General features: G+C 38.0%; 1 protein-coding gene and 1 long non-coding RNA gene across 4 annotated transcripts; one reads left to right on the top strand and one right to left on the bottom strand.

Annotated features, from left to right (window-relative positions):
* Window positions 1-105: 105 nt before the first annotated feature.
* LOC145994712 (uncharacterized) lies at window positions 106-16,642 on the bottom strand. 2 transcript variants are annotated; one of them, XM_083130903.1, is made up of 5 exons: window positions 16,498-16,642; window positions 13,452-13,613; window positions 9,898-10,209; window positions 1,725-1,817; window positions 106-546 (listed from the first exon to the last, which is right to left on the bottom strand). In XM_083130903.1, exons 2-5 carry the CDS (start codon window positions 13,594-13,596, stop codon window positions 281-283), a joined length of 816 nt encoding a protein of 271 aa, XP_082987029.1. In that variant the 5' UTR covers window positions 13,597-13,613; window positions 16,498-16,642; the 3' UTR covers window positions 106-280. The 2 variants fall into 2 exon arrangements, with proteins under 2 accessions (XP_082987029.1, XP_082987030.1); XM_083130904.1 differs by lacking the exon at window positions 16,498-16,642 and adding an exon at window positions 16,326-16,483.
* Window positions 6,564-27,613, top strand: LOC145994714 (uncharacterized). Of its 2 annotated transcripts, none has more exons than XR_014442393.1 (3): window positions 6,564-6,966; window positions 22,398-22,576; window positions 27,569-27,613. It is a non-coding gene; the product is annotated as an uncharacterized LOC145994714 (long non-coding RNA). The 2 variants fall into 2 exon arrangements; XR_014442392.1 differs by lacking the exon at window positions 6,564-6,966 and adding an exon at window positions 20,652-20,729.

Below are 27,613 nucleotides of genomic sequence, written 5' to 3'. Positions count from 1 at the left end.
AAGAATTTTTAGGTCAACGTCCGAGTTCTGGTAATCTCTATGTAAGTTGAAAAACAACAACTAATTAATATGGTATTACAATGTAAGTAAAGAAAACTATATATGGAGAGTTTAAAAATTTTATTTGATACAACACAGTGTTCAGGTGACATTAAGAAAAAATTAAAATGATTTTGACATTTTGTTATGTATTTAGAATCATCTAAGAATACCCAGGTATGCCAACGGCATGTATGAGAGTCCCATTGGCTGTGCTGTTGCTTGCCTCTATCCTATTGGTTCATCTGAAAGAATCAGGTTGTTCTTTGTGGAACTCCCGCTCATGAGCTTCTGGGTTCGGTTCCCTGAAGTATATCGGCAAAGACAAGGCAGAGCGACGAATGCAGCCGAAGTACACTCTCTTGGTCAGCCTGCCGAACAGGTACAGGTCCGCGTGGGAACACACCTGGAACTTTGCCTTCAGAACACTCAACCTGACGTTATACACGTGGAAACAGATTTTTGCAGTTTGAATGGTACCCAAGCATATCTCTGGATCCTTTAGAGCTGCAATTACAATGTATTAAAAAGTTGTAGTCAGCATAGTCTAATGAAACATCACATCACTTAAGCCGTTTACACCGGGGTTGCTAATACGTGTTACCAAAAAATGTTGGTAACATTTCGAAAAACGCTTGTGAATTTGTTATCAACATCTCATGTTAGCAACAGATTTCCCGTGTTGTCAACAGAAATTTTGTCCACAAGAAGTCGGTAAAGATCAAAGAATGTTAGCAACATTTGTTACCAGCACATGTTAACAGAGCCTCTTCGATGTTAGCAACATTTCTCCCGCTCGCTCTCCTGCCACCATCACCCCAGTGACAGCCAGCCAGCGAGTGCGAGAGCTTAGTTTCGTGAGAGGTGTGTTTTGTTTTGTAATTTATTTATTATGGAAAAATCTTTTGAATGAGATGGAGTGGTCAAAGGATGAAGTGCTGAACTTAGTTGAATTGTTCTGCGAGAAACCTGTCCTTTGGGACAAAACTTGTCCACAATTTAAAGACAAAAACCAACAGGTCACTTCCGCTTTAATTAGCTCTTGCCAGTAGAGAAGGTTTCACCCAGAATCTTTTGGTCTTCTCTGTTGAGCCAAAATGGCACATGCTGCCACACTCGACACCTTGCAGCCAACTGAGGTCACGCACCCAATATGTTAACAAAGTTATTAACAAAAGTAAAGTCAAACAAGTGTTCTGGTTACCAACATTTGTTGCCAACACTTGTTGTTAACCGTGTTGGTAACAAAAAGTTAATAACATTTGTTGGTAACATTCGGTGTAAACGCGGCTTTACATGTAGAATTCAACTTCTTCTCTATATACAGGGTGTCTTCGTCGGGACTTGACCTACAGTTTCAAGTGGGATCCGAACCACTATGTGCCTCCAAAGAGATCGAACCGAGGACCTCTTGATTACAAGGCTACAACGTTACAACTACGCCATCGAAGAGGTTCTCTATAACCGTGATATTGAATTGATCCACACGTACTAGCGTCTCTGACTACAGCACTATATCAGTGATAACACGTGCTTCTTAAGAATGTTTCCATTGCTCTTTAAAAACAACTCTCGTATATATAATCACCTTAAATATTACTTGAAGACAAACCAAGTACATTTCGGTTATTTTCAAAATTATTTCACATTATTAATATTTTTTGCACTTAAACGCTCTTTCTTACCTGGTAATGTCTCTGATTTAACTGTGATATTGTTTACAACTATCTCAATGTGAAGTTGGAGGTTATCGAAGTTTACATCTATTTTGAAACAATCTGTAAAAAAAGAAAGGATGTAATATTATTAAACAAATATTTCATATCAATCTATCGACGAAGTTTTAATATTGTACATGCAGGTTTCTTGAACATGAACACATTTTGATTATATGTACATACAGGCCAATAGATTAGAAGTGTGGTCTTATTTCTTTCTTACTTTTAAAGTACGAACCATCGCATGTTAATCTATTCCTATACTATGACGCTCCTGTAACATGTTGACTTATTTACGTAGCAATGAGAGTGAATGACGATTGAATGAAAATAGATATCAAGAAGCATTTATGCCTTAAATTAGATTAGAAACTAGTATATTTATTTATTTATTTATTTATTTATTTATTTCGTCTTCTTTTACATGGCGAAGTTAAGGCTGTGGAGCCTTTTCTTCCACTTGACCATGTTTACAAAAAAATTGAATATGAAATAATTAAAATATTGAAAAAAAGGAAGAAAAAAAATATATAAAAAATTACAGAGAAATAAAAAATACAAAGAGAAATTACATATAAGAAAGGTAATCTAACCTATAGATACGGGCACACACACTCACACACACACATACATATTTTTGCCCTTACACACGTACAAGCATATACATAACACTACACTTTCTTAAGCACAGTCCAATATTACACATACTTAAAACACAGTCCAAAACGATATACTTTGACGATAATTCATCTTAACTATTACGCTAAATAATTGTTGTGCCTTACGTCCTTCTATCATTCTCTGCACCCGCCATATTAATAGGGAAATCAAACATTTAATTTTCATTGTATAATATGTGTAACTTTAACAATTTTTTGAACGTCACAATTGAGGAAGAGACATGAATTTCAGGTGGCAACTTGTTCCAAAGGCCTGCTGAGGTAACAGTAAAAGAATTTGCATAAAAGTTGGATTTGTGGAGTGGAATGGACAGCAGAGACCTTTCGCGCGATCTGGTGTTGTGGCTGTGAAAGTCGGAAAGATGTTGAAATCGGTTATAGAGATATTGCGGGTCTTTTATTTGGAGGATTTTGTACAGTAAAATTAACTTATGAAAATTACGTTTATCGCTTAATTTAAGCCACTCGACCTTCGCAAAGTACGATGTCAAATGGTCTGAATATTTTAGGTCGAAAACGAAACGAATGCAGGCATTTTGAATTCGCTGCAGTCGTTTAGCTTGCTCGTGATTGACATCCAAGAAAGCAATGTCGCAATAGTCAACAATGGGAAATACAAGAGACTGGACCAGTTTAATTTTTATGCGTTCAGGGAGGAAGTTTTTGAGCCGATAGAGTGAATGCAATGCACCGAAAGCTCTTCTAGATACAGAGTTAACTTGCTCTGCCCAGGTGAGATGTTGGTTGAGTATCACACCCAGATTCTTAACAGTAGTGGAGAAGGGCAGATGAATATCATTTACGTTGAGTCTAGGGAGGCTAGATTTATCTATTTTGCTCAAAATTCTACGGGAACCTACAAGAATACACTGGGTTTTAGTCGGGTTTAGATGTAAGCCATGGTGTGCAGACCAAGTACTTATTTGTTTAAGGTCATTGTTCACAATTTCTATTGCATGCAGTATTTCTTGCGGGGGGAAAGAGAAATATAACTGAAAATCGTCGGCATAGATATGGTATTTACAGCCGTTAAGCACCGTCGGGAGGTCGTTTATATACAGAGCAAATAAGAGGGGGCCGAGTACGGTGCCTTGAGGGACACCACATGGAATGTTTTTCCACGACGATTTTCCATATAGGTCAACGACACATTGTCGACGTTCTTGTAGATAGGAGCAGAACCAATTAACCGCGGAGTCGGAAAAATTGAAAATCGATGATAATTTAGCGAGTAGAATTTCATGATCAATTGTCTGAAAAGCTTTTGTAAAGTCTAGAAGTACCAGAATCGTAAGTTGTTTATTGTCCATGGCTAGCCTCATGTCATCGGTTACATTGACAAGAGCCGTGCAAGTGCTGTGGTTACTTCGAAAGCCAGACTGAAGAGGATCTATTAAATTATTTCGCGTTAGAAAGTCCCGGGTTTGATCGCTAACGAGATGCTCTAGGGCTTTAGACAAGGCTGGGAGGATGCTGATTGGTCGGTAATCGTTGACGTTTATTAAGTTGTTTGTTTTAGGTATAGGGCGTACCAGGGCGAGTTTCCAAGACGAGGGAAATGCGCCGGTAATTAAAGAAAAATTAAAAATATGAGTGATAGGAGCAAGTACGTGGTAGAGAATTTTTTTAATCATGAGGATAGAAACTTCATCTACTCCTACGGCCGATGACTTTATCTTCTGTAACGATTTTCTGACCTGTTCCGGCGAAAAATAAGAAAAACAAAATTTTGGAGCAGTTGTGGGGCGTGTTTCAATGTTACGAATCGTTTCGTGTTTCACATTATCATCGACGATCGGAAGATCACAAAAGTGATCGTTCAATACTTCCGGTGGAAATTTATTCACGGATTCGTGGTTTCTCCGTTTCCCAACTCCCAGTATTTTCAATTTTTTCCAGAGGACGTCAGGTTTGCTTTCGTATGTTAGTAGTTCAGACGCGAATCGACGCTTTGATTTTCGTACTTCCTGGGTGCAACGGTTCCTCAGAATTCTGTAATTTTCAAAGATGGATGTGTTATAATCACCGACCTTGATCGCCTTCCTATATTTGGTGTACGCTTTGTCACGCATCGCCATAAGCCGGTGCAACTCGTCCGTCAGCCAGGGAGCAGGGGGACGCGAAACACGCTTCTTCCTGACTGGAGCATGTTTATTGTACAATTGGAGGATAAAGGTATTTAACAATAAGACTTGCTCATCCACTGTAGGTAACGTACTGATTAAATGCCATGGTACAAGGGCAGCGTCTTGATTTAGGCGGGCTTCGTTAATGTTTTTGAGGTCTCTATATGAAACTTGTTTTGCTTTGTATTTAGGAATGCGAAGATAATAGGACACGTAAATTAAATCGTGGTAGGAAATTCCAGGCACTGGTATTTGGCCATGGCGCGTTACACGATTTTCGTCAGAAACCAAGATGACGTCAAGCCACGAGTCGGAAGTGGCCGTGTGGTGGGTTGGATTTAAATGGCAAATGGAAAGATTTAAAGCAGAGAACGTATCACGGAATTCTATAACCTTTTCTTTTTTGCTACATAGGTCGGTATTCATATCTCCCAGAACGATCGTGTGTGAATATTTTGGTAGAAAGTTTGCAACGTCGTTCTCGAAGTTATCAAGGCGAGTGCAAGGTGGACGATAGACTACCGCCAGGAGGAGTTTTTGTTGACCGATACTGATTTCGAGGATTATATATTCCGACGAACCTTCATAGGCATCGGGCGACTTTGAGAGAATTTTGGCAGGGACGTCCTCGCGCAAATAAATTGCCACTCCCCCTCCCCTCTTTCCGATTCTGTCTTTCCTAAATAAACGAAATCCCGGAAGATGCACCAGATCGTCCGAAAGACTCTCCTTCAACCATGTTTCCGAGACCAGTAAGGCATGTACGTCTTTGTTTATTTGAATTATATTTTCTACTTCTAGGAAATGAGCGAGAATACTTTGCGCGTTGATATGAATTGCGTTAAAGCTGCCGGGTGCAAGATTCAGCTGCGGCCCAGAATATGGATAAACCGTTTCCGTTTGTAGCGTTGCAGTTGAGTAGGAAAGGCCATTGTTGCTGTTTGTTGGAGAGGTACAAATGTTGCAAAGTTGGTTGAAAAAGTTTGACGTCGGCGTTGCCGAATTTACAGTACACAAATCGTCTCTATCAGCCATAATATTTCTTACGGTTTTTAAAAGTGCTGACAAATGGATGGAAAGCACTCATTTTAAACGAGATTACATATATAATTAGTTTAAAAAAGATTTGACTTACCATAAAAGTAGCGTTGATGAAAGGCAGGTGCAGTGAACACAGAAATAACACACTTCCATTAGATTTAAATTTAAAGACACTCAAATGGACGGAACGTATGCACAAGGAAGAAAAATTGATACGCAAAGGAAAAATAGTTTCACGCGCTTGTACACAATAAAAACACATAACACACAACACACACACAATTGCATTATTTAAACATACACTCATGAATCCTTATTGCAAATTTACTTTTCATCCCGCATTTATTTCATGTTGTCAAGTGCCGCTAGTGTTGTGACGGATACTTTTCGGCCAGTCGGTAAGAGGATGATAATTCTTCCATCTTGGGTCCACACGTTCCGTTGGCCGTGGCGGTCTTTTGCCCTCCGCAACACATCTTGTCGCACGGACGTCAGTATATCTCGCTTAAGGATTTACCCGATAGTTTCAGTTTGACGAATAAGGAGTTTTTTGATGGAGTGCAAAGGTAATAAGAGAACCAAAATGTTTAAGTTATTTTTTGTGCAAAATATGGGAAATGTTGCCGAGACTGTGGTGGAAGGTATAAGTGAGCGTGCACAATTAATGCAACGAGTTTCCAAAGCAGTACATGAGTTTTGGAAATCATTATTCATTTCAATAAGTTTTGTATGGGTAAGAATGGAAAGTATTCAAAAGGCACTGTGTAAAATAGAAAGTACATTACTCTCTCTCCCTTTCTGCTACAGAGAGCTACTTGAAAATAAAATAATAAGAAGAAAATCCGTTATTTTTAACCTATTCTTCGTGCGCACATCTCTCCTCTGTGTGTGTTTGTCGCTGCAACTCCCTCTATCGGCTTATAACGAACCATGTTCCGCTGAGTGGAAGAACTCGCTCCCTCTCCAAGTTCTGTATCTGCGTGAGTCACACCACAATGTACCTGAAGCAGCCTGAAGTAGTCCCTGAAGCTCGCTACAGCGAGGCTTCGAGGATTGGAAGCAAGGGGAGCAGCAAAATGAACACACGGGTGAAGACAGTGTTAAGCTAAGTGAACGTGGAAAACCATTGTATGTGACTTGTTGCAAGGATAAATGCAAGTGTTCAGGGAACGTAAAAAAGTAGCGACATACATTTTTTTTTTGGGAACACAATCATCAAGAAACTAGTGAATGTGTGTTGAACAGACGGAAGTTAAAGAACTCTGCGAAGGGAAAAGCTCTTGATTCGTGAAAATGCCGCATTAAGGTTCTACACAGGGAGTTGGTGGAAACAGACATAGCTACGCCAACACCATGCATGAGGTAAGATATATTCTAAGTACCCAAAAGTTTAAAATCATTTAAAATAGTAGTTGTTGTAGTTTGATCGTGCGTGTAGGTTAGAGCATGAGTTTACAATACCGGACCACTCTCCAATTTCTACAAAATTTCGCCTACTTACTAATTTCGGTGTCCTGATGACGTATCTGTAGTTTATATTTGACGGTCACTTGTTAAAATTGTACATTTACGTGTAGAACTTGTAAAATAACCTTGCGATTTACCACGTTGATTGTCCATACACAGCAATTCGGAACCATCTTTCTTTCGCAATTCGTTAATGGTCTTACTTTACGCACAACAATCTTGCAACCTTGAATATTGACGTCAGACGAGGAATGCGTACGAGGTTGGGTTAGGCCTGTTAGGTTAGGTTCCATTAGCAAGTTAGGTTCCAAATACAAAGACAAATTAATATTTTGGCTAAGAGAACTATACCTTGCCTTGCCTAACATGAGAAAGCTATCTCCCGTGACGTCAGAACACAATGTTGCTAAAGTGTTGTGCGATAAGTGACACCCATTCCGGGGAAATGGCGTGTTCGGTGGAGCTACTGTTCTTATGGTAGGGTTACGTTACGTTAAGAAAACATAGTTTATTTAGTTTTTTTCTCGATTTCCATACTCGACCGCCAATTATTACATGCAGATTCGTGATTAGGATGTCTCAATTAGTGAGTAGGCGAAATTTCATAGCAATTGCAGAGTGGTCCGGTATTGTAAACTCGTTCCAATTTTCATACGCAAACAGTTAGATGTAGACATGGTTAAGTCGAAGAAAAGGCTCCATAGCCATTTTTGTCGACGATAGGCAGAATCGTATTGCGGCTTTTACAAAGAAATTAAATATAAAGAATGTTTGTGTAAAATGGGCACTGTATTCTTTGACTGTGCTTTTAAAAGCTGTCCAAAATTATTTCATCCGATTTTCATAGTTCATGATCGAAAGTATCTGAATATTTATTTAAAAATGGCTGGATTGATTCAATTTGTTTATTTTACTTAGATCTTCTGCCATTATTGGCTAATGGCGGATGAGGATGAATGATGATATGAAGAAATTGATGGGACACTCACAAAGAACTCCCATGCCTAGGCCGGGATTCGAACCCGGAATCCTTGCAGGTATTTATAATCGGTATCATCCTTCTTCCACATTAAGCAGTCAACAACGTATGCTCAGTCATTTCACATGTGGTTCATGAGTGCATAAATACGGTTTAAAACTTTAACCAACGTTTATATTATGTAATTTAGAGTAAGCTGTTAATGTCAATGTGTCTAGCGTTTGGCTCTAGCTATTACTAAGGGTTGTTGTTTCCATGTAGCTCAGATTCGGTGGAGGAAAAATCCAGCATTGAATTTAAGTAAGACATACCGAGAACCAGTGGCGGCGATTGGGTTCCAAAAGTGGGGGTGAAGGTGCCAAAACTAGGGGGGGAGGGCAAAGGAAGTTTACTTTCCCTTGATACAATAAGGTTTAGCATAGTGCGGGGGCAAAAGTGGCAAAAATTGGGGGAGCAATTGCCCCCCCTAATCGCCGCCATGACTCCGAAATTAGCATTTTTCTAAAGAGCTTCTTTGCATTATCCCTGTTGATTGCAGAAGTGAGTGAATTTTTTGCTGACAACTTGTACAGGTTCAACGAAATTAGTAATAAGGTGTGTTTTATACAGCGTATATTGATACAAGTGTAGATTGAATTGTATCTATGCAAATATGCTGTATAAAGAAACAAACTGCTGGAGTCGGCTACTTGTTGAGGCTGCCAGAAGTGTCCGTGACTGTACCAAGATGCTAAATGACGAACGCGTTTTAGCTGTCCATGGATGTATATTAGAATCTTACATTGTCGAAAAGAACATTTTTCCTCCAGAAATATGGACCAACTTTTCAGAAAGCTTCGCCCTCACTACACCCAGCTGTGAGGCGTTTCGTGCCCAACTAAACGGACTGTTATCTCTTCCCACCCACATGCGTACACATCAATAGAACTTTTAAGGCAGATTCAGTGTGACATGTTATAATCAGATCAAGAAATAAAAAGCAGACCAAGAAAACCTACAATGAGAAGGTACAATTTTGTTGGAAGTGTGGCATGAAGATGAATTTCTGTAACTCTGTTTAGTTTTTCACATAGGACGAAGTAACTTTGAACTGATAACAAGATTTTTTCAGTACAGCACAGCGTTAAACAGTTCTAATTCTGCCGAGTTCATGATGAGGGAGAGTTTATTAAAAACGTCAAATGGTGAAATGTCGGGAACGTGTTCCTGTTAACTGTGGGAAATGTAATTATGAGTGAACTCCTCAAACCGGTCTATACTTCACTTTAATTTCCTAATCATTATCTCTGACCTTCAAATTCTCTCTCGACTCTATATAACTGCTATATATGCAACTGCTTCGTACACACTTTTTATAGAGAAATTTAAGCTAAATGTTTGAGTTTGAATTGGTGTTTTAAGTCCACTTTATGCACAGATAGGCTAATCGGGACTGACAGTGGAATCCGAACCACTATGTGCCATCGGATATCGAACCCGGGACCTCTTGATTAGAAGGCGACGACGTTATCACTCATCGCGGAGGCCCGTTAATTTACGTGTGATTTTAAATTGAAATACCAAATAGGTTTAGATATATCAAAGATTCAAGTCCATTTTATGCTCAGATAAGCTAATTTGGACCGGGCCTGCGGTTTAAAGTTGATTACGGACCACTATACAGTGTGACTCTATCGGAGATCGAACACTGCACCCCGTGTTTAGAAGGCAACAGCTTTACCGCTACACCATAGGGGAGACCCTTGGAGCTATCACTGGAAATGAACCAGATAACCTTTGCCATCGCGATGAAAGACATTCGAAATATACAAACCATTCTTTCAAAATAACATACAAAGCTACATTACTTGTTGTTTTCAAGATGAATCCTTGTAGCAGCGTGCTGATGCAGCAGGTGCAAGAAGTAAGACCTTCGCAGTTGCAGAGATGAGGAATGATCGATTTCTTCTCTTCTTGCTGTTCCACTTTAAATTCTGCTTTTTCTATCTTCTCAATGGCTTGCTCGAGGTCTCCCAGTTCTTCAAAACCGTCTTCATCGACCTTTTTTGAAGGACTTATCCTGGGAACCACCAACTCTTTCGTACTATTTCCATCATTAGCTGGTTTCTCACTTAATTGGTCTTGGGATACATTCTTCTGCTTGTCATTTAGTTCGCTTCCTGAAATAATAAAGAATATAAACTCATCGAAGTGGACATATCGCATAAGAAAAAGAGCAATTACTTTTGAGAAAACTAGTTCGAACCACAAGCAAGAAAACCTGCGTAGACCCGCGACTCCTGTGCACCTTACTTCCGCGTGGAGGGGTGGGGGAGAGTGGAGCACGCTTTATTATGGCCCGAGCTGAACGGAGGAAGGGAAAGGTGCGCGGAGACTTTTCGCCCAAGGTTATTTTCCTTGTGGTCGCTCCACAGATTAGAAATAGGTTGCAGCAGTGGACTACGGTGGTAATTAGGGAGGGGGTGGATGATACCTGACAGTGGGGGGGGGTCATAATCCCCCCCTGGTTCAGGATTCATAAAAAAAATAACGTCAACGGCAGGAAAAATGTCAAGATGAGGACCGACTACTAAAAAACGTACACATAACCCCTTCCTTTCGAGAATCCTGGGCACCGCATTAATGCCAGAGACTCTCCCATAGATCCTGGCAGGGATGGTTTTAGTCCCTCATAAATAATGGTCATATTTGTAACAAAATTTATATTAGATTTTTCATGAATAGAGTATCATATCGTTCTCACCAATGCCAAAACCACGAATGTACTTAATCTTACTTTTGAGATAAAAGTATTTTAATATTAAAGTTCCCGGAAAAAATGGGTAATTGTTGTCATTGGTAAAACATACGCTTACTTACTTCTTGTTTATTAGATCGTATAAGTAAGCAGAGGAATATAGCGACAAAAAGTAGTCGGGAACTGCACTAGGTGTAGAAGTCAAACGTTACACATCCATGGTTTTGGCTTTGGTGCAACGATATCGCACCTTAACATGTTGTCATCAGTGCAAATCGCCAACAAAACCACCGAAAGCTCATTATCAATAAATAAATTGTCTATGGAGTTAAATACGACAACCGTCCATTGACGGATTGTCCTTAGAACAATCGAAGGGAGTATGCGTCAAGTATGACACCTGACTTCGGATGACTCGTGTTGTATGAAAACTTCACCAAATAGGCGTCTTTGTCGTTTTTCGGAAGGTTCGTTCCGATAGCGGTCTTACTTCACTGAAGGTAAGAATTCGTTTGTACACCCAACGGCAAAATAAACAGTAGGCGAATTGTCCATCACAATTTTCATTCGGTCTGTATTGCACAATATGATGATAATGGATTGAAATAAAGACGTCAATAAGCAGAGGGCAATGCCTGTTTCGCACCAACATCATTTCATTCCTTAAAACAACACAGGATGTAGAATAAAAAGTAATGAAAATAACGATGAACAATTTACCTACCATTATCTTTGCCGTTGACTGTACTTTTTTTTTTATTTAATTTAGTTTATTTTACTTCGAGTTTTGGGCCTCTTGGCTAAATTGCGAAGATGGGGATGAGTGATGAAATGATGAAATTGATGAATGGACATTCACAAACAACCAAGCCCGACCGGGATTCGAACCCGGGACTCTTGGCGTCGCAGCGCGATGTGCTAACCACTCGGTCACAGGGTCGGGCGTTGACTGTACTACCGAGTAAGCTTTAAGTTTTCCTAACACTATATTACGTGATTGTACCCCTTATCATACCTATCCATTTAGAAGGGTGTATTGTATTTAATGTTCAACACGTATTTCAATAATGAAGCCTATGAGAATGCAGTGCAGGAAATTCGCCAAGTATGATAAAATTGCCTGTATTCACTTATACGAGGGTCACTATTTATATTTTGAGCCTTAGCAACACTGATTGAAGTTAGGCGCGATTTGACGTTTGCACGGAATCGTCTGGCATTATTGACCATAACGTACTTAATTTTCTTTTGTCAATAGCTTGATTTGTGTTGTTTATGTTGCCTTGGAGATTGCGCGACAACAATAAAATGAAATTAACTCGTGAACATTTTCGTGCGATGATTTTTTACGATTTTCGACGTGGATTATCAAGACAAGAGTGCATCGATCAACTTACTTCCACATTTGGCGATGAAGCCCCATCCTTTGCCACTATGAAAAGCTGGTATAACGAATTTAATCAGTTGTTGTTCAAGAAAACATTGATGCTGTGCAAAAGCTAATACTGCAAGATCGTCATGTGACATACTGTGAGATTGAGGCAACCATAGGCATTAGTTCCACCAGCATATATAAACTATTACATGATCATTTAGCTGTGAGAAAGGTATGTTCCCGTTGGATCCCACGCAATTTGACAAAAACTCAAAAAGACGCTCGCGTCAATTGGTGCAAACAAATGCTCAATAAATACAATCGTGCTGCTTCAAAAGACGTATATAAGATTGTAACAGGTGACGAATCATGGATATATGCATATGAACCGGAACGTAAACAGCAGTCGACTGTATGGGTGTTTCAAGATGAACCCAATCCAACAAAAGTTGTTCGCGCTCGAAGCACATCGAAACAAATGGTCACCTGTTTTTTCGGGAAAACTGGTCATGTGGCAACTGTGCCTTTAGAGGAACGTAGAACGGTCAACTCTGAATGGTACACAACAATTTGTTTGCCAGAGGTCTTCGGTCAAATACGTAAAACAAACAAACGCCGTCAGATCATTCCTCATGAAGACTATGCCAGCTGTCACACATCTAATCTAACAACCGACTTTATGAACAGTCAAAAAATCGAATTGATGGGTCATCCGCCGTACAGTCCTGATTTGGCACCCAATGACTTCTTCTTGTTCCCGAATGTCAAGAATAAATTGCGTGGACAACGATTTTCGTCGGCGGAAGATGCCGTTGATGCATTCAAAAACCATATTATGGAGGTGTCTCAAGAAGATTGGAAAAACTGCTTTGACAAATGGTTCGAACGAATGCAAAAGTGTATTGACCATAAAGGAGAATACTTCGAAAAACAATAAAGCAGTTTTCAATGCCAAATTAGTTTTTTTTTTCATTTTTAGGCTCAAAATATAAATAGTGACCCTCGTATTGGGTAAAAAATCCATACGAGTTAAGATTACATCAATAGGTTTTCTATCTTCATTTATATTATCGATTATTATGTAAAACGAATTATTTTTAAGAACTTAAAATGTGTACTAAGTAACACATTAATAAAAAAATGTCATATTCACGTGTGTGATTTTAAACCAATTTTCTTAATGTTCTACAAGTAATTTTCCACTCTCTCTCTCTCTCTCTCTCTCTGGTTCTGAATGTATCGTTATTGGTTGAAAAACTGGTTCTTACAGAATATTTAATGATTCTCACCTGCATTTGTTGCTGCAACTGCTAATTCCGTAGACGTTGCAGTCGTATTAGATGCACATGACGTATTAGTGTCAGTTGTACTGTCAGCCGTTATTAGAACACTACTACAAACCAAAACCACGACAATATAGATATGAACCATCATCGCTCCTTCTTCGTATGCTAACAATAAAATATTACAACAATTAGAGCCACATTTTTATGGTGAGTGAAAGATTAATATTTCGCTACAAAAACTGGGCACATTTCGAGCTAAAAAGCGGCATGTAGAATGACATTTCAGCTGAATATAGTCCTAAATTTGATTATAAAACTATGCTTTGTACGTAAAATATACATTTCATTTTTAACAAAACATTTATGTAATAGTTATCAGAGTATTAAGTTTATTTATGTGTAAAGTAGTCCAATGTTGCTTCTGAAATATTTACAACAGAATTAATCTACTATCCGTGATTTTGCATAACTCGCAGGATAATTCAGACTTCAGGAAGTTAAATGAACTCTAAATTTCGTGTTTTAGAGTTTATTTTTCATTTTGAAGTTAATTTCGCATCATTTCGTGTCAAAATATGGTAGGGAAACGTATCTCACACCCATCGAAATCACAAGATAGAACATTACAACGTGTTATTAGTCACAATTACTGCTCAAAACTCACATTTCAGAACTATTTTCCCCTACAAATTTACAACACAGTTTTCTCTTCTTTTTTTTTTAAAAAAAAAGTAATTGAAAGTTGGATGCTATTTCACATTTCGGGTTTCCGTCAAAAACAAAAAAAATATTCACGCCAGTAATTATTTAGTTATGGAAGCCCACACGAAAAATTACCCAAAAATTGAAATTTATAGGTTCAAAAATCTATGAACCTATCTCAAATGTACTTACTTATTCATTCAATGATGAAAGTAGTATCCAGGGGTTTATCCAGAAATGTGAAGTTTGGGAAGGGGTGCAAGGTTGATTTCTGTGGGTATCAATGTAAATTTTCCTGCTAAATTGACCATAAATCCGGTTCTTATGAAAACAGTTAGTGGCTGTTACAGATAATTGAAAGGGGTGGGGTTGGGGTGTGTGGATAAATCCCTGGTAGTATTGTAGGCTCTTGCCGCTCTTATCCGCCCAATCCTTTCACAGAGGGGAGTCAGACAAGCGTGAGTGCCGAATGAAGGACTTGAAATTGATGTAATTCATTTTCTAAAGTTAGTGTTACAAGTTTATTGTACCATGTAGTGTAAATTCTGAAAACATCTAATTATTCTGCTAATTCTAACCTCACTTGTTTTCTTACTCAAGTCATAATTATAGATTAAACGTCGCACCAACCGATTTCCCGTGTTACCAAATGTAAAATAAAACCTTTCACACGTAGCCGTAACAGGTCCAGCTGTCCTAACAATAAATTTATCCTGAGAGGCTTGCGCCTTTCCCCGTCCGCTAGTGACGTCACTGTTTTGGCTTAGGATGACGACGGGACGATTTTCCAAACGGAACGTAACACACTGGCGGAAGCATGATTAACGAGAGTCTACTGTATACTCTGTCTCTGGGCAAGTAGTGACTCGAGAGCATGGGCGTCGGGAGGGGTTAAAAAGGGCCCGGTCCGTCTACCCCACCCCCCTTGAAATTGGAATCGTTCATTTCAATTACAAGAATGTAGAGAGCTTGTTATTTTTATTGTTGATATTCCAATAATATAAATAAATAAATTTCATTTAGTTAGTATTCGATCAGAATAACCAAAGTTAAAAATGCATTAAATATAAAATAATTGAATAAAATATACTACAGGAACCAGGTTAAATTTCCATATTCCACCATTCAATCCAAAACCAATTTGAAAGCAAATCCTTATGAGTAAAATTCCCACCTAACGTTTACAGTCTTTTCTTGAATGAGGCATGCAAAAGTTAATAATAGTGTACTGTGAATTTCAGTACACTAATTTTTACACAATGTAAAAAAGTATTAAATAGCAGTTATGCTGGATATTCACTAATCTGTTGGATCGAATATTAAAGTCTCCCCATTTATACAATAATAACAATAATGGTAATAATAATTTGGAATAAAATAGCTTTATTCTTTATTAGATTATGATATTTATTTTGTATAATATTTATATTTTTCATTTTTATATATTTTTAATATTGTTCCTGTTATTATTTCTACTATCCAAGTATTATCATTGGCCTGACGCCTCTGCAAAACTTTCTGGCGACGCCCATGCTCGAGAGGGCTGGACCAGCGGACACATGAGAGGGAACGAGATTGCGTGGAGGGGAAATGCGACCGCAGCTACCAGCCTTTTGTAGGGGCGTGTACCATCCATTCGCTTTCTCTCCTTCTCTACTGTTATGTGCGGCCTTGCTCAAGATAATCCCAGGATAGAGTATACTTTAAATTCAGTGATGGTTATATTATCAATTTTAGAGGACATAGCGCGTTAGAGAGAAAATGCTGTAATACTCCTGTGATTATCGTTCGATATAATCTCAGTCTATACAGAGTTTTGAAGTTGGCATAACTTGTCAAAATATGGAAACCTCGTTACTGAGGACATTTTGAAGGGGAATGTATATCGTGTTCTGGACTTTGATATGGACTCATAAAGGATCTAGGCTCAGATTCCATAATGAAAGTTTTCGCTTAGCAGTAAATAGATATGCAATCATTCTGCAAATGCGGTATCCATATAAACTGACACAATCAACTAAATTGCTTGCTGCAATTTCCTATTAAATAATGAAAATGCATTTATAGTATTATATCCAGAGATCTTTTGTTCTCTTCCAAAGTATAGTGCAAACGAATGTAGGTAAGTAAATATAACTGAAACCATGAACCACTGGCTCCCATAGTAATACTTACATTCTTTGAAATGAGCGTTATTTGTTAGTAATGCTACTAAATTTTCAGAACTTGTTTACTGGTACACTTTTCAAGAATATAACTAAATGTGTTTACAAACTACTTCATGTGATATTCCTTCTATCTGCAAGAGAGTAATTGTAACAATGAAGAAAAACCTTCCACTTCTTACCTGATAAGATCTTCCAACTGGTTCAAACAAGAAGAGTCGGCAACTTTTTTTTAGGTACTTTTATCGTTTTCATCATTCCATGCTCCTATGACCACAATAAAATCACGCCGATTTGTCATCGATCGTAACCAATTTCTGACTATACCCAGTCGCTCTATATGCCCAAAGTACTTGCCCAATACAAGAAATGAACAGTAAAAGTCAGTAGTTAAGAACGACCACGGGTGATTTGAGCACCCTTGCAGGTAACACATGAAAGAGATGAATGTGATATGAAGTACATACTTCAGAGCGAGGAACAATACAAATTTGGATTTTTGTGACAAATTATCAAGGAAATATGGGTTCGATTGCCTTTGTTTCCTTTCTAATTGCATCCACATTTATTCCTAAATAACATTTTTATGCTACTTCCTTACGAAATGAGTTCTAGTTTTTGGAAAACACGATATCGTTTTAAGTATGTAACTGGAATCTTTATTGCTGTACTGTACCAAAGATTGAAATCACTATAGTAACATATGACGCATAATATACACGAAATGATAATCCGCAATTATAACATGGTAATACTAGATATATTAGGACAAAGTTGAATATCTCTTACACTGAAATTAAGATTTGTTTCATATTCCGAGTAACTGTCAAACATATTTTGTGAATTACAAAACTCTTTATTTCTAATATTCGTATTAGAACTCTAGTTCTAATAATCTTGATGGTAGGGAAGGTTTTCCAAAGTCGGACCACCAATTCATTTTTTCCGTCATAAATTTCTTATTGTTGAAGTTGGAATTGATTTTTCAGTGTCAAAAAGGTTCTTTCTCAGAATCCAATTAAATAAATGCTGTGAACAGCATAATGAAATTTTGCAAAAGAGTTTACGAAATGATGGTTTCTAGAACGCCCACCAATGTAGGAACATCTTTTCAACACCAAGTTCGGACCTCCAAATATAATTTACGAGGGCGTTTCAAAAAGTAACACCAATTTGGCAATATTTCATAAACGAACACCTAAGATATTTTAGACTCCCGCGTAAGGAAGATACATTCTTAGATATAGTGCTGAGTCTGTTATTTTTTGCAATGTTATAAACACCAGGTCGTCGTTAGATTCGTCACTACTTCTGAATTCATCACAGTGTGTTTAAGATGTAGCCATATTGTTATTATTTCATTTGATCTTTTTTTGTGGCATATTAATGGTGTCGAATTTTTCGACCTTTGTACATTTTTTATCGAGAAAAATTAAGTTAGTTAATGAAAATCACAGAGAAGAATTTCAAAACTCGATTCAGCTCCGCAGGTAGAACCTAAAGGTGGTAATTGGACCCTCTGAAACTGTGAATTATAGTTTGCAAATTATTATTTTAGATTTTTAAGAAGATAATGTTATGGTGCTTCTCTGTTCGCAACTGATAAGAGATATATTTCTACAGTAATACAGTGAAAAAATGCATTAAATTAGTGATCCCATGTGGTCCACATCACATTTTGGTCAACCTTCAATCTCAATGGTGTTAAAATTATGTTGATCTGTGTTATTTTGACAATGAGGTTAAATTATCACTAAAATGTGTTGTGGACACTTCTGTTTGTGTCGCTTTAACGCCATTTTTTTTACAATGTAGGACTGTAGTTGAGAATATAATTTTTATAGGGACTTATTATGTGACTTATCGCAAGGGCACAGTTTCAAATACGCAGACTATGTCAAAATATGCTCTTAAAATGCCACAATATACAAGTTAATATAAATATATCGACAGTGATTTTTAAAGGCAGAATAAGGTTTTGTTATGATTTATTTCGTATTATAAAAACTATTTGTGCGCACCATGATTTTTGGTGTGTGAGTATTCACTATGTGCGCAGGGGGCCTTGTAATAAAGAGGTCCCGGGTTCGATACCCGGTGGAGGCACGTAATAGTTCGGATCTCACTTTCAACTGTAGGTCCAGTCCAGGTTGGCAAATATATGCATAAAAGTGGACTAAAACAAACACTCAAACTCGATTTAACAATTGTTTTAACGCAGCACCTAATCAAGTGTTAGAGATCATCAATACTTATTGTTTGTCAACCAATGGTGTAACAAGACAACAAAGGCGCTAAACAACACCAATTACGCATTAGCCCCAAAAGAAGTGTTCTGCTGTGGCAAGTCTTGTGTATTTGTAAGACCAAACGTTTTTTTTAAAGGGTAATTTTTTAGAGAGAAACGCCAATCAGCGTTAAGGGAAAAACTTTCACCACTCGCTCCATACGTTATAAAATGTTTAAGAACTGGCTAATCATGCAAAGGAGTTAGATTTGGTTCCAAAAGAAGCAAGTTAGCAACAGTGACTAAGATTATGTTTTTCTTTAAACATAATCTTAAACTTTGTATTTCCCTTGATTAGTTTGGGGACGTGAAAACAGCTGACATTTTTTAAAAATCAGTTTGGAAGAGAAACCGTTTCCAACCGTTCTACAGAACAATTACTGTGCTCTTATTGACTTCAATTCACCCTAAAAACCATTTTCAAGCACCACAGGTCTGCAAATACCGCAAATCTTTGAATCGTGCAAGCATAGTACATTCGTGACCACGAATGCATCAAATTAGAACCAGTCGCCGAACATGCCGCTATAATCGCCTTTGCGGCCGAAAATATAATTTTCAGGTAATATAGTTTGTAACAATAAAAGACGAAATGGTCAGTAAATATCATCCATGGTGTTGCTGAAGAAACAATAACAATTGTACACACTATAGACATCAAAGAGTGCGGCGTTTTACACGTAGATATTGAAGGTAAAAGACGCTAAAGTAGTACAATGTTTAGAGTGAAGCATGGATAATTAGGTTGAAAAACACTAATGAGGTGCTCATAACTCCATTGCAATGCAAATCATTGCACCAGCAATTGAATAAAAATTGCGAACAATGATTAACAATATTGTAAAATGAAAATGTAACGATTCTCGATTTGTTGAAAACTGATTAATATAATAATGCTCTGACTATGTGTACCTACTGGTGTATCTAATGCACTAATGTACGAGGGGCGTTCTGACCATAAGGATAAGAAAATATGTACCTCCTTGTCTCCTGTCCCTGATTTAATTTTTGTTATTTAGCGTCGATTATCTGCCATTTTGGCTAATCGCAACAATGAGGATGATGAAATTGTTGAACGGACACTCACAAAGATTACTCATGCCCAGGCAAGCGATTCGAACCCAGGACCCCTGACGTAGTAGCGTGCTGTGCTAACCACTCCACCACGGCCGCATAACATTATCGAAATTATTTTGGATCTGAAGACATTTTGGAGAAGCTTAAACCCAATAATCTCCTCTTTTGATGCCCCTACACAAATGTCCTTATTACTTGTGCGTCAATGAAGTGGATTTACATAAATAATGTGCGAGTTTTTATGATTTTAAAATGGAAAATTACATTATGAATGTACATGCTTACTATTCCTTGAACGTATTCAAATGGTTTTTAAAGTTATTTTATTTTGTTGTGTTGTCTTTTTCAACGCACAAGGTTCACAATGTAGAATCTACAAATATGATTCCTGTATTATTTTATCTAGAAGTGCACAATATCTTACAATCCCTTACAGAATATATTTATTCTTTCTTACATTAGCAGTAGCACCATACAATTACAAATATCTGAATTTTCTTAAGGAATATAGGTAATTTCTCTTTGAGTGTCGAACCTTTCTAAAATCGTAAAGTAAAACAGTGTGAAAAATTTAACGATAAATCAATCTTTATTTACAACGTATAGGAACAAGTATAATACACATTCTTTTGTTTATTCTTGCACTTTTTTTACAAATATGTTATGACAGTTGGGAAATTAATTAAAATCTATTCCAAAAGAATCGATAGCAGCCAAAGAGACTGGAATTGTTTCGAAGTAATTGAACGTCACAGGTCGTAGAATTGGTTCGCAAACTTTATAGCAATCAGGTCATTGTTGTTATATGGTTTGACAGCATGACTCGGCACCAAGATTATCATTTCTAACTTTATCTGCATGTTACTGAAAAATAAACGCAACTACCTTTTGTTCATTGATTTTTCACTGTTTTGAATATTACTCGGAAAGAACTGTCAGGTTAATTGACACGTACTTCAAGATATCGTCGAGGTGGAAAATACAACGGATCTAATCTAGTTGTAGGGAAGTATTTGTTATAGGACACTTTTCCAGGATACAGTTTTTGATGTACGTACTTTTTCCAAAGTTCTTCTGCTTATTATAATATAAAAACCAAGTATGTTATGGATCCAGAAAGGAATGTTATATACCATAATTAATATGCTTATTTTTATATTTAATTTCATCTCATAAATTTGTGAAAAATTCTAAGAAGTAGTAACAAATTTGATCGTAAAGTGTTCATATTTTGCGTTTAAACTTCGCCTGAAGTTTATAGTTTCTTCATCTCTACATATAAAATGTTAAAGTTGAGTAAGACTGCATACGTGTATTGTAAGTACCTAGGTACATTGTATTGTGTGGTGCCCATGCATAATATTGTGTTTTTTATTCGAATTTTTTAATAGCTAGACTTCTCTTTCATGTAGCTAATTTTATTAATATATGAGCGTAACGGCTAGGGGGGGGGGGGGTCAAAACTTTCGGCTTCACTTGTAAATTCTCTATTTCACGGTAATACTCGTTATGTATAAGTTATAATTGTGTAGGCAGGAATAGTATTACAATTGTTTTAATTTAGCGTTGGCAAGGAGTAAAATGCGATTGTATAATTTACTTGGCGCCTCTCTTACTCTATTTAGTCGCACTTTGGCGACCACACAATTAGTATGCTTATACACGTAGTTGAAAATTTGCATGTTTGCTTGTACTTTTTGGATGCCAACATTTGGAATTCTGATTGATTTCATATAATTGGTAATTTCATCTAAGTTTCTTCGGACGATAAATTATACTAACTACACTTTACTGTATTTAATTTATTTTCTTTATTTTGTTACGCCACAACTCAATTGCGATGATGTGAATAACTGAGCATTATATGAATTGTTTGAGACATTAACCTCAAGGAATGTTTAGTTCGGGATTCAAACCTGAGACCCATCTCTTCGCATCACCAATTAATATCATCGTAAAACTCGAGGTGTGATTTTGACCAAAATATTTAATCTTTCAAATCAAGCAGTAATAACGAGAAAGTGAAGTAGTTATTTTAAATACAAGTTATATTAAATATATAACCAGAATTTTGCAATTAAATCTCCGTGGATACAAAACTGCACCTGTGGAAGCCACGTAGCGGGATCGTTTGAAGCCAGCGATAAGACGAAAATGTCATGGACTTGCTTGTTGGACAGGCATTATCTTGTCAACATTTCAATGTCCGTCTACATGCAGCTACTGCGACTGTTCAGACCATCATTGACGAATGGAAGTTATTCCATATCCCTTACTCGTTGAACTTAGACTTAGCCATTATTGGTTGTTCGGAGGAGGCTCTTACTTAACTCCTGGTTGAGACAATTTTCTCCCGAAGGCATCGAATGACTAGTGACACGTTGGCACAAGTGCATCGTCAGACAAGAGGACCACGTTGAAAAATTACATCAATGCTCGACTGTTAGGACTGTGAGTAACACTATTGCTTAATTCTGGTTATTATTGAACATGTCTTATAAGGCAGTTAACATTAAATATGTTCTATTTTGACATTTGACTTTCTATGTATTGAATCAAATTTTGCCGATTACATTTCTAGATTTAGTGCCTACATGTTATGCATTGTTCACAAAAGCACACAAAAGCTGAATCTCAATTTTCAACACCGAATTTTATAAATGTCATTACATGCAATGATGTCATCATCAATTTAAAAACTTTTTTTTCTGTCCACAGGGAAACAATTTAGGAAATGGCTCATGGTGATTGGATTAAAGGAATTCCAACTTCCTTTGCAAAATGATGGGTAATGAAACAATCGGGTAGTAGTATTCTACTTCTCCAGAGTTTACGCAGGACAATCACTCGCTTTCAAAAGCCCGAAACCGTCGCAATATTTTCCTATTTACCAAGAGGTAAGCATATTGTAGTAAAATTGTTTTCTACTTCTTATTTTTGCAGTAACTTTGTCTAATGCAAAGTAACTCACTCTTAACATTTACCGAGTGGAACATAGATGAACACATTACTGCGCCGTACGTCTTCATTCACTATGAATGACATGTACCATGAGATTAATTGATCAACAATCCATGTTCAGGTATATTTTGAAATGAAGCAAAATAAGTTGGTATTTCGGTTATTTTCATTTTAAAACATGTACATGGCAGCATAATTCTGCATCTTAGCAGATTTGTATGGTAATCCCCAACCCCTTTCGTAAATATCCACCCATGCAGGAACTTGCGCTCTCTGCTTAGTCATTGACGCATTTTGTAATTACTTTTAGATCTTCATGTAGAATGGCGTATTTAACCTTTCCCTGGCATTCCCCCTTCACATATAACTGCAACGGACGTCATGAAAAATTCTTGGCAGAAGTGACTTATTTACGACCAAAATTTTATATCCCCCCCCCTCCAACCCGATTTTGACACAGGAATGAAAAGGCTTGACTTATTTACATTTTGGTTTCAAAGTTACCTTAAGCCTCTGAAAATTGTTTTGGCATATTCCTAATTCAGATGATTCTTCCGTTTTAGACAAGAGGTTCCATCTCATAGTTGATTGATTGATTTGCTGCTTTACGTTCACTTTATACACAGGAAGGCTAATCGGGACTGGACCTACAGTTTAAATTGGGATCCGAATCACTATGTGCCTCTATCGGGTATCGGACGCGGGACCTCTTGATTACAAGGCGACGACGCAACCACTACGCCATCGGGGAGGCCCCATCTCATACTTGAAAATTCGGTTGGACGGCTCTCACTTTCGATTACCATTTCTGTGCATTTCTTCAATTGAACTCCAGTCAGGGCGGATAAGAATTATGATTTTAATTTTAAAAATCATGTTGGATGATTTCTTTGCTAGTAGTGGAAAGGTATTGTTTCACCGGCCCTCCTTGTAGGTATGCCTAGTATTTAACCTTAGTTGTGACATATTTTGATGATTTTTTTTATGGATCTTACTGCCTTGGACGATGTTCTAGCCCTATTTTTTGCTCAATCTTATTTTGGGACTTTTTTTGTAAGGTGGTGGAGCCTCTTCTTTGTAGGTATGCCATGATCTTACGTGATATAACTTAACCTATTCACTTTTTTACTGCCTTTTACGGGTTAAAATAACCTACAAAGTGTAAAATGATTGTGTCTACGCAACCCTTGTAGGTGGACCTAGTATTTAACCTCAGTTGTGACATATTTTGATGATTTTGATGATTTTTTTATGGATTTTATAGCATTTGACGATGTTCTAGCCCTATTTTTTGATCAATCTTATTTTGGGACCTTTTTTGTAAGGTGGTGGGGGGCCCTCAACGTAAACGCCTACGGGCCCTCAGCGTAAACGGCTACGCCCCCTTTTCACGATGTATGTCGTGGCCTTGGTTCAATGCCCCCACTACTACTTTTGGAGGGGGCCCACAGTGGGAGGGGCTCGCAGTGTTGCCAAATTACTCCACAAAAATTTCACCATATGATATTTCACAGGCGAAGCTAACCTACAAATAGAAGTTGGCACTACTCAGTATTGTCATAAATTTCTATAGTATAGTGATTTTTTTTGTGTGTGAAGAATGTTTGGATCTAAGGTCAGTGTAATTTTTATAGAATTATCCAATTTTTTGTCTTGTATCTAAAACTGTTCAGTTACTCTTTCATTCTTGACATCATACACAAAAGTTTTCTCTGCAATAAGAATGACGCTGCATAGAGTATCGGCAGGCAAGGCGTCATTGAACTCGCACACGATTTTGATGTTGGTACGATCGTTAACAACCACCTGCTTTCTCTTCGATGTGTTAATGACGAACATGGGTCTGCGAGCTATGAACTCATTGGGGTTGTAGTACACGTCCACATTGCCGGAGGTCACTCTCTTGTAAGCTGTGTATGCCTCGTACAGTTTCAGGTAGTCGTTGTTTGCAATGTTCAGGTTGTAGTTCTCACGCGGGAATATCTCGTTCCTGCCATTTTTGAGGTAGATGTTCTTGATCTTGCAATTGTCGAACTGGCTCGAATCTTTTTCTTGGTTGTTGTCCTCCCCTGTCTGGAAGAGCACGACCACAAACTCTGGCATATCGTACCGGATGCTGTTAAACTGTGTGATCACGTCAAATTCAAAATGGTTGCCGGAAGCAGGTTTCTGCACGCACTGGTAACCGTAAAATTGGATGGGTACTTGGGGATTCTTCAAAATATCTGTTTTGTACATGAGAGCGTAGTTAGTTTCGTATTCCACTACGGGCATGCGCAGCTCCAAGGGCTGGATGATGCACTTGGCAGGATCAGGTAGTGTGTTGGGAAGTGCTGAACCGTCTGCACTCAAGGTGCTGTAACGCATCAGCGCATTGTTGTCGTTGGCGCTTCTGCGAAAAGTGACGCGCAAACCACCCTTCCACATAATCTCTGTGTAGTCGGAGAAGAAGCCAGGAAGCAGGCGCATGGGAAACAGTACTGTGTGACTTTGAGTTTTCATTTTTGTACCTGCTTCGAATCCCCCTGCCTGGTAGTATGCTACATCGGTCTTGAAGAGTTTCAGTGTTCCCACAGCTGAAGAGGTAATCCCGGGGTAGTCAACCCTATCGATGACGGTGCCATGCTTTCTAACTTCCACCTGCGAGAATAGGTACGGCACAAAATTATCTACAAGTCTTAAATTTGCATTGGCAAGAAATGCTTTGCCGTTGTCTCTCTTCACAACATCAAACTTGATATACAAATCAGCTCTGTGAGGGTGAATGAATCCATCTCCGACGTCCACGTCGTATTCTATCTCTCGGTTCGGTTCATTGAGGTTGGCAAACGTGCGACGATTGGGTGGGAAGGACTGCAACTCGTAACTTTCGATTTGCCCCATGATGGTTATTTATTATATGTTAATCTCCACGACGGCAGTGGTCGTGGCTCCTGCAAAATCAACCAAATCTCCCTTCTCGTTGGTAATTGCCAATTCTATGTTGTCTATGCGATTACGAGATACAGGAAAGTATATCGGTGGGGAGGGTGTGTATATAATTGGCTCCATGAACTCAGAGTTTGGTTTGAACGTAGCGATAATACCTGTCTGCTTGTGACTCCCTGGGATGACGTCCAAGGATTTGGTGATCATACCTTCTGCCACATTGCAATGTATGTACAGAGTCTCGATGGCTAGAAATTTAGGAATGTTAGCACCGATGTGCTTGATGCCAGGTTCGAGCTTTGTGTTGTTCTCGAATCCCAAAAGCTCTCCGATGGTACCCAGGTCTACGGTTTCCGTGGCAGACACCAGTTCCACCCTGTGAGTTACAGAATTTTGCGACAGCAATACACTTCTTGGCAATTGAGCCTGCAAGGTAGACAGATTGTACTGACCAGGGGTGATGCTGATTTTCTCGCTGCCAATTTTGATGGTCCCAAAATAAGATTGAGCAAAAAATAGGGCTAGAACATCGTCAAATGCTATAAAATCCATAAAAAAATCATCAAAATCATCAAAATATGTCACAAATGAGGTTAAATACTAGGTCCACCTACAAGGGTTGCGTAGAAACAATCATTTTACACTTTGTAGGTTATTTTAACCCGTAAAAGGCAGTAAAAAAAAGTTAATAGGTTAAGTTATATCACGTAAGATCATGGCATACCTACAAAGAAAAGGCTCCACAACCTTACAAAAAAAGTCCCAAAATAAGATTGAGCAAAAAATAGGGCTAGAACATCGTCGAAGGCAGTAAAATCCATAAAAAATCATCAAAATCATCAAAATATGTCACAACTGAGGTTAAATACTAGGCATACCTACAAGGAGGGCCGGTGAAACAATACCTTTCCACTACTTTTGCTTAAAATCTGATTTTTTATTTAAAAAATACCCTCAAAATTGCTTGTGTATTTTTTGGCACCGTACATATAGATACCTAGGTATATATAACAGGTGCGGCAGTGAAACGGGCGATTTGGCCACCCTGGAAATAGCAAGTTACGTAAGCAAGCAGAAAACGGGAGTGGTGCCATCTGGACAACAAATCTTTGCCATTGACACTGATATCGGTGTTCAGTCGAAATGGTGTCGTGGACCGGTGAACAACGCGCTTTTGCCGTGAAGGCGTTTTACAAAAACAACGACAGCTACGTGGCCGCGCAGCGTGTATTTCGTGCCTATTTCCATCTCGCACGTCATGCCCCAGTCCCGTCGTCGCATGCTATCAAATTGTGGGTACAGAACTTTGAGGAAACGGGTGATATGGTGAGAAAGAGGGGTGTAAGTGCATGTGTGTGACGGAAAATGGGTGCCACCTGCGTGATGTCATTTTCAAGTGGTTGACATCTTGTGCCGTGACATGTCTGTGCAAGATGTGCACGTTGTTCAGAAACATTCATCACAAATTACAAGCATTGTAAATTCATGTTGTATTTCTTTGATATCGCTGTGAATAAATTTATATCTCTGGTGGAGGTTTCAAAATCGCCCGTTTCACTGCCGCACCTGTTATATTTTTATAGAAAAGCTTTTTCTGGTAAACGGCCCTATAAAATATTTGAAGAGTTGGATTAAAACAGATCAAACATTACATGTAAATTAACATTTTTCTATTTCCGATACTGTATGTATGAACCTACTATGGAAATGTTTGTTGTGTGTGTTAATGCATAGCCCGCTACGATCCTTCCATAGCTAATGAAATTATAATAATTTGAGTAACTTTTCTTCTAGTGAAAATAAAATATTCTGGATATACTTTATTATTGTAACATAAAATACGTATATATTTTTTGTAGCTTAATTTTGGCGATCTTTTTAATGATAGTTTGCAAAAATTTCAATTCCAATGTTTATTTTACAGCTTATTGATAATTACACTATATACGGTTTAACATGATTAGTATTTTGTATATACAGTGCGTTTGTTTTTGCTCTAGGCCGAGATAGCGCGTGAACAACTTTGAGCAACTTATAACACAGGT

The sequence above is a fragment of the Lepisma saccharinum genome, chromosome 11 (genome assembly GCF_977018435.1).
Source record: "Lepisma saccharinum chromosome 11, izLepSacc3.1, whole genome shotgun sequence".
NCBI classification, from domain to species: domain Eukaryota; kingdom Metazoa; phylum Arthropoda; class Insecta; order Zygentoma; family Lepismatidae; genus Lepisma; species Lepisma saccharinum.
Note: the sequence above shows the minus strand (reverse complement) of the source record. Positions and strands in the feature narration are given on the sequence as shown.

Bases quoted from the DNA above. Each gene is read 5' to 3' on its own strand.
- LOC145994712 (XM_083130903.1), bottom strand. From the start codon at position 13,596: ATGATGGTTCATATCTATATTGTCGTGGTTTTGGTTTGTAGTAGTGTT. The intron at 10,210-13,451 runs GTGAGAATCATT...TTATTATTTCAG, and splicing joins AGTTGCAGCAACAAATGCAG to GAAGCGAACTAAATGACAAG. The intron at 1,818-9,897 runs GTAATGTAGCTT...CTTTTTTTACAG, and splicing joins ATTCATCTTGAAAACAACAA to ATTGTTTCAAAATAGATGTA.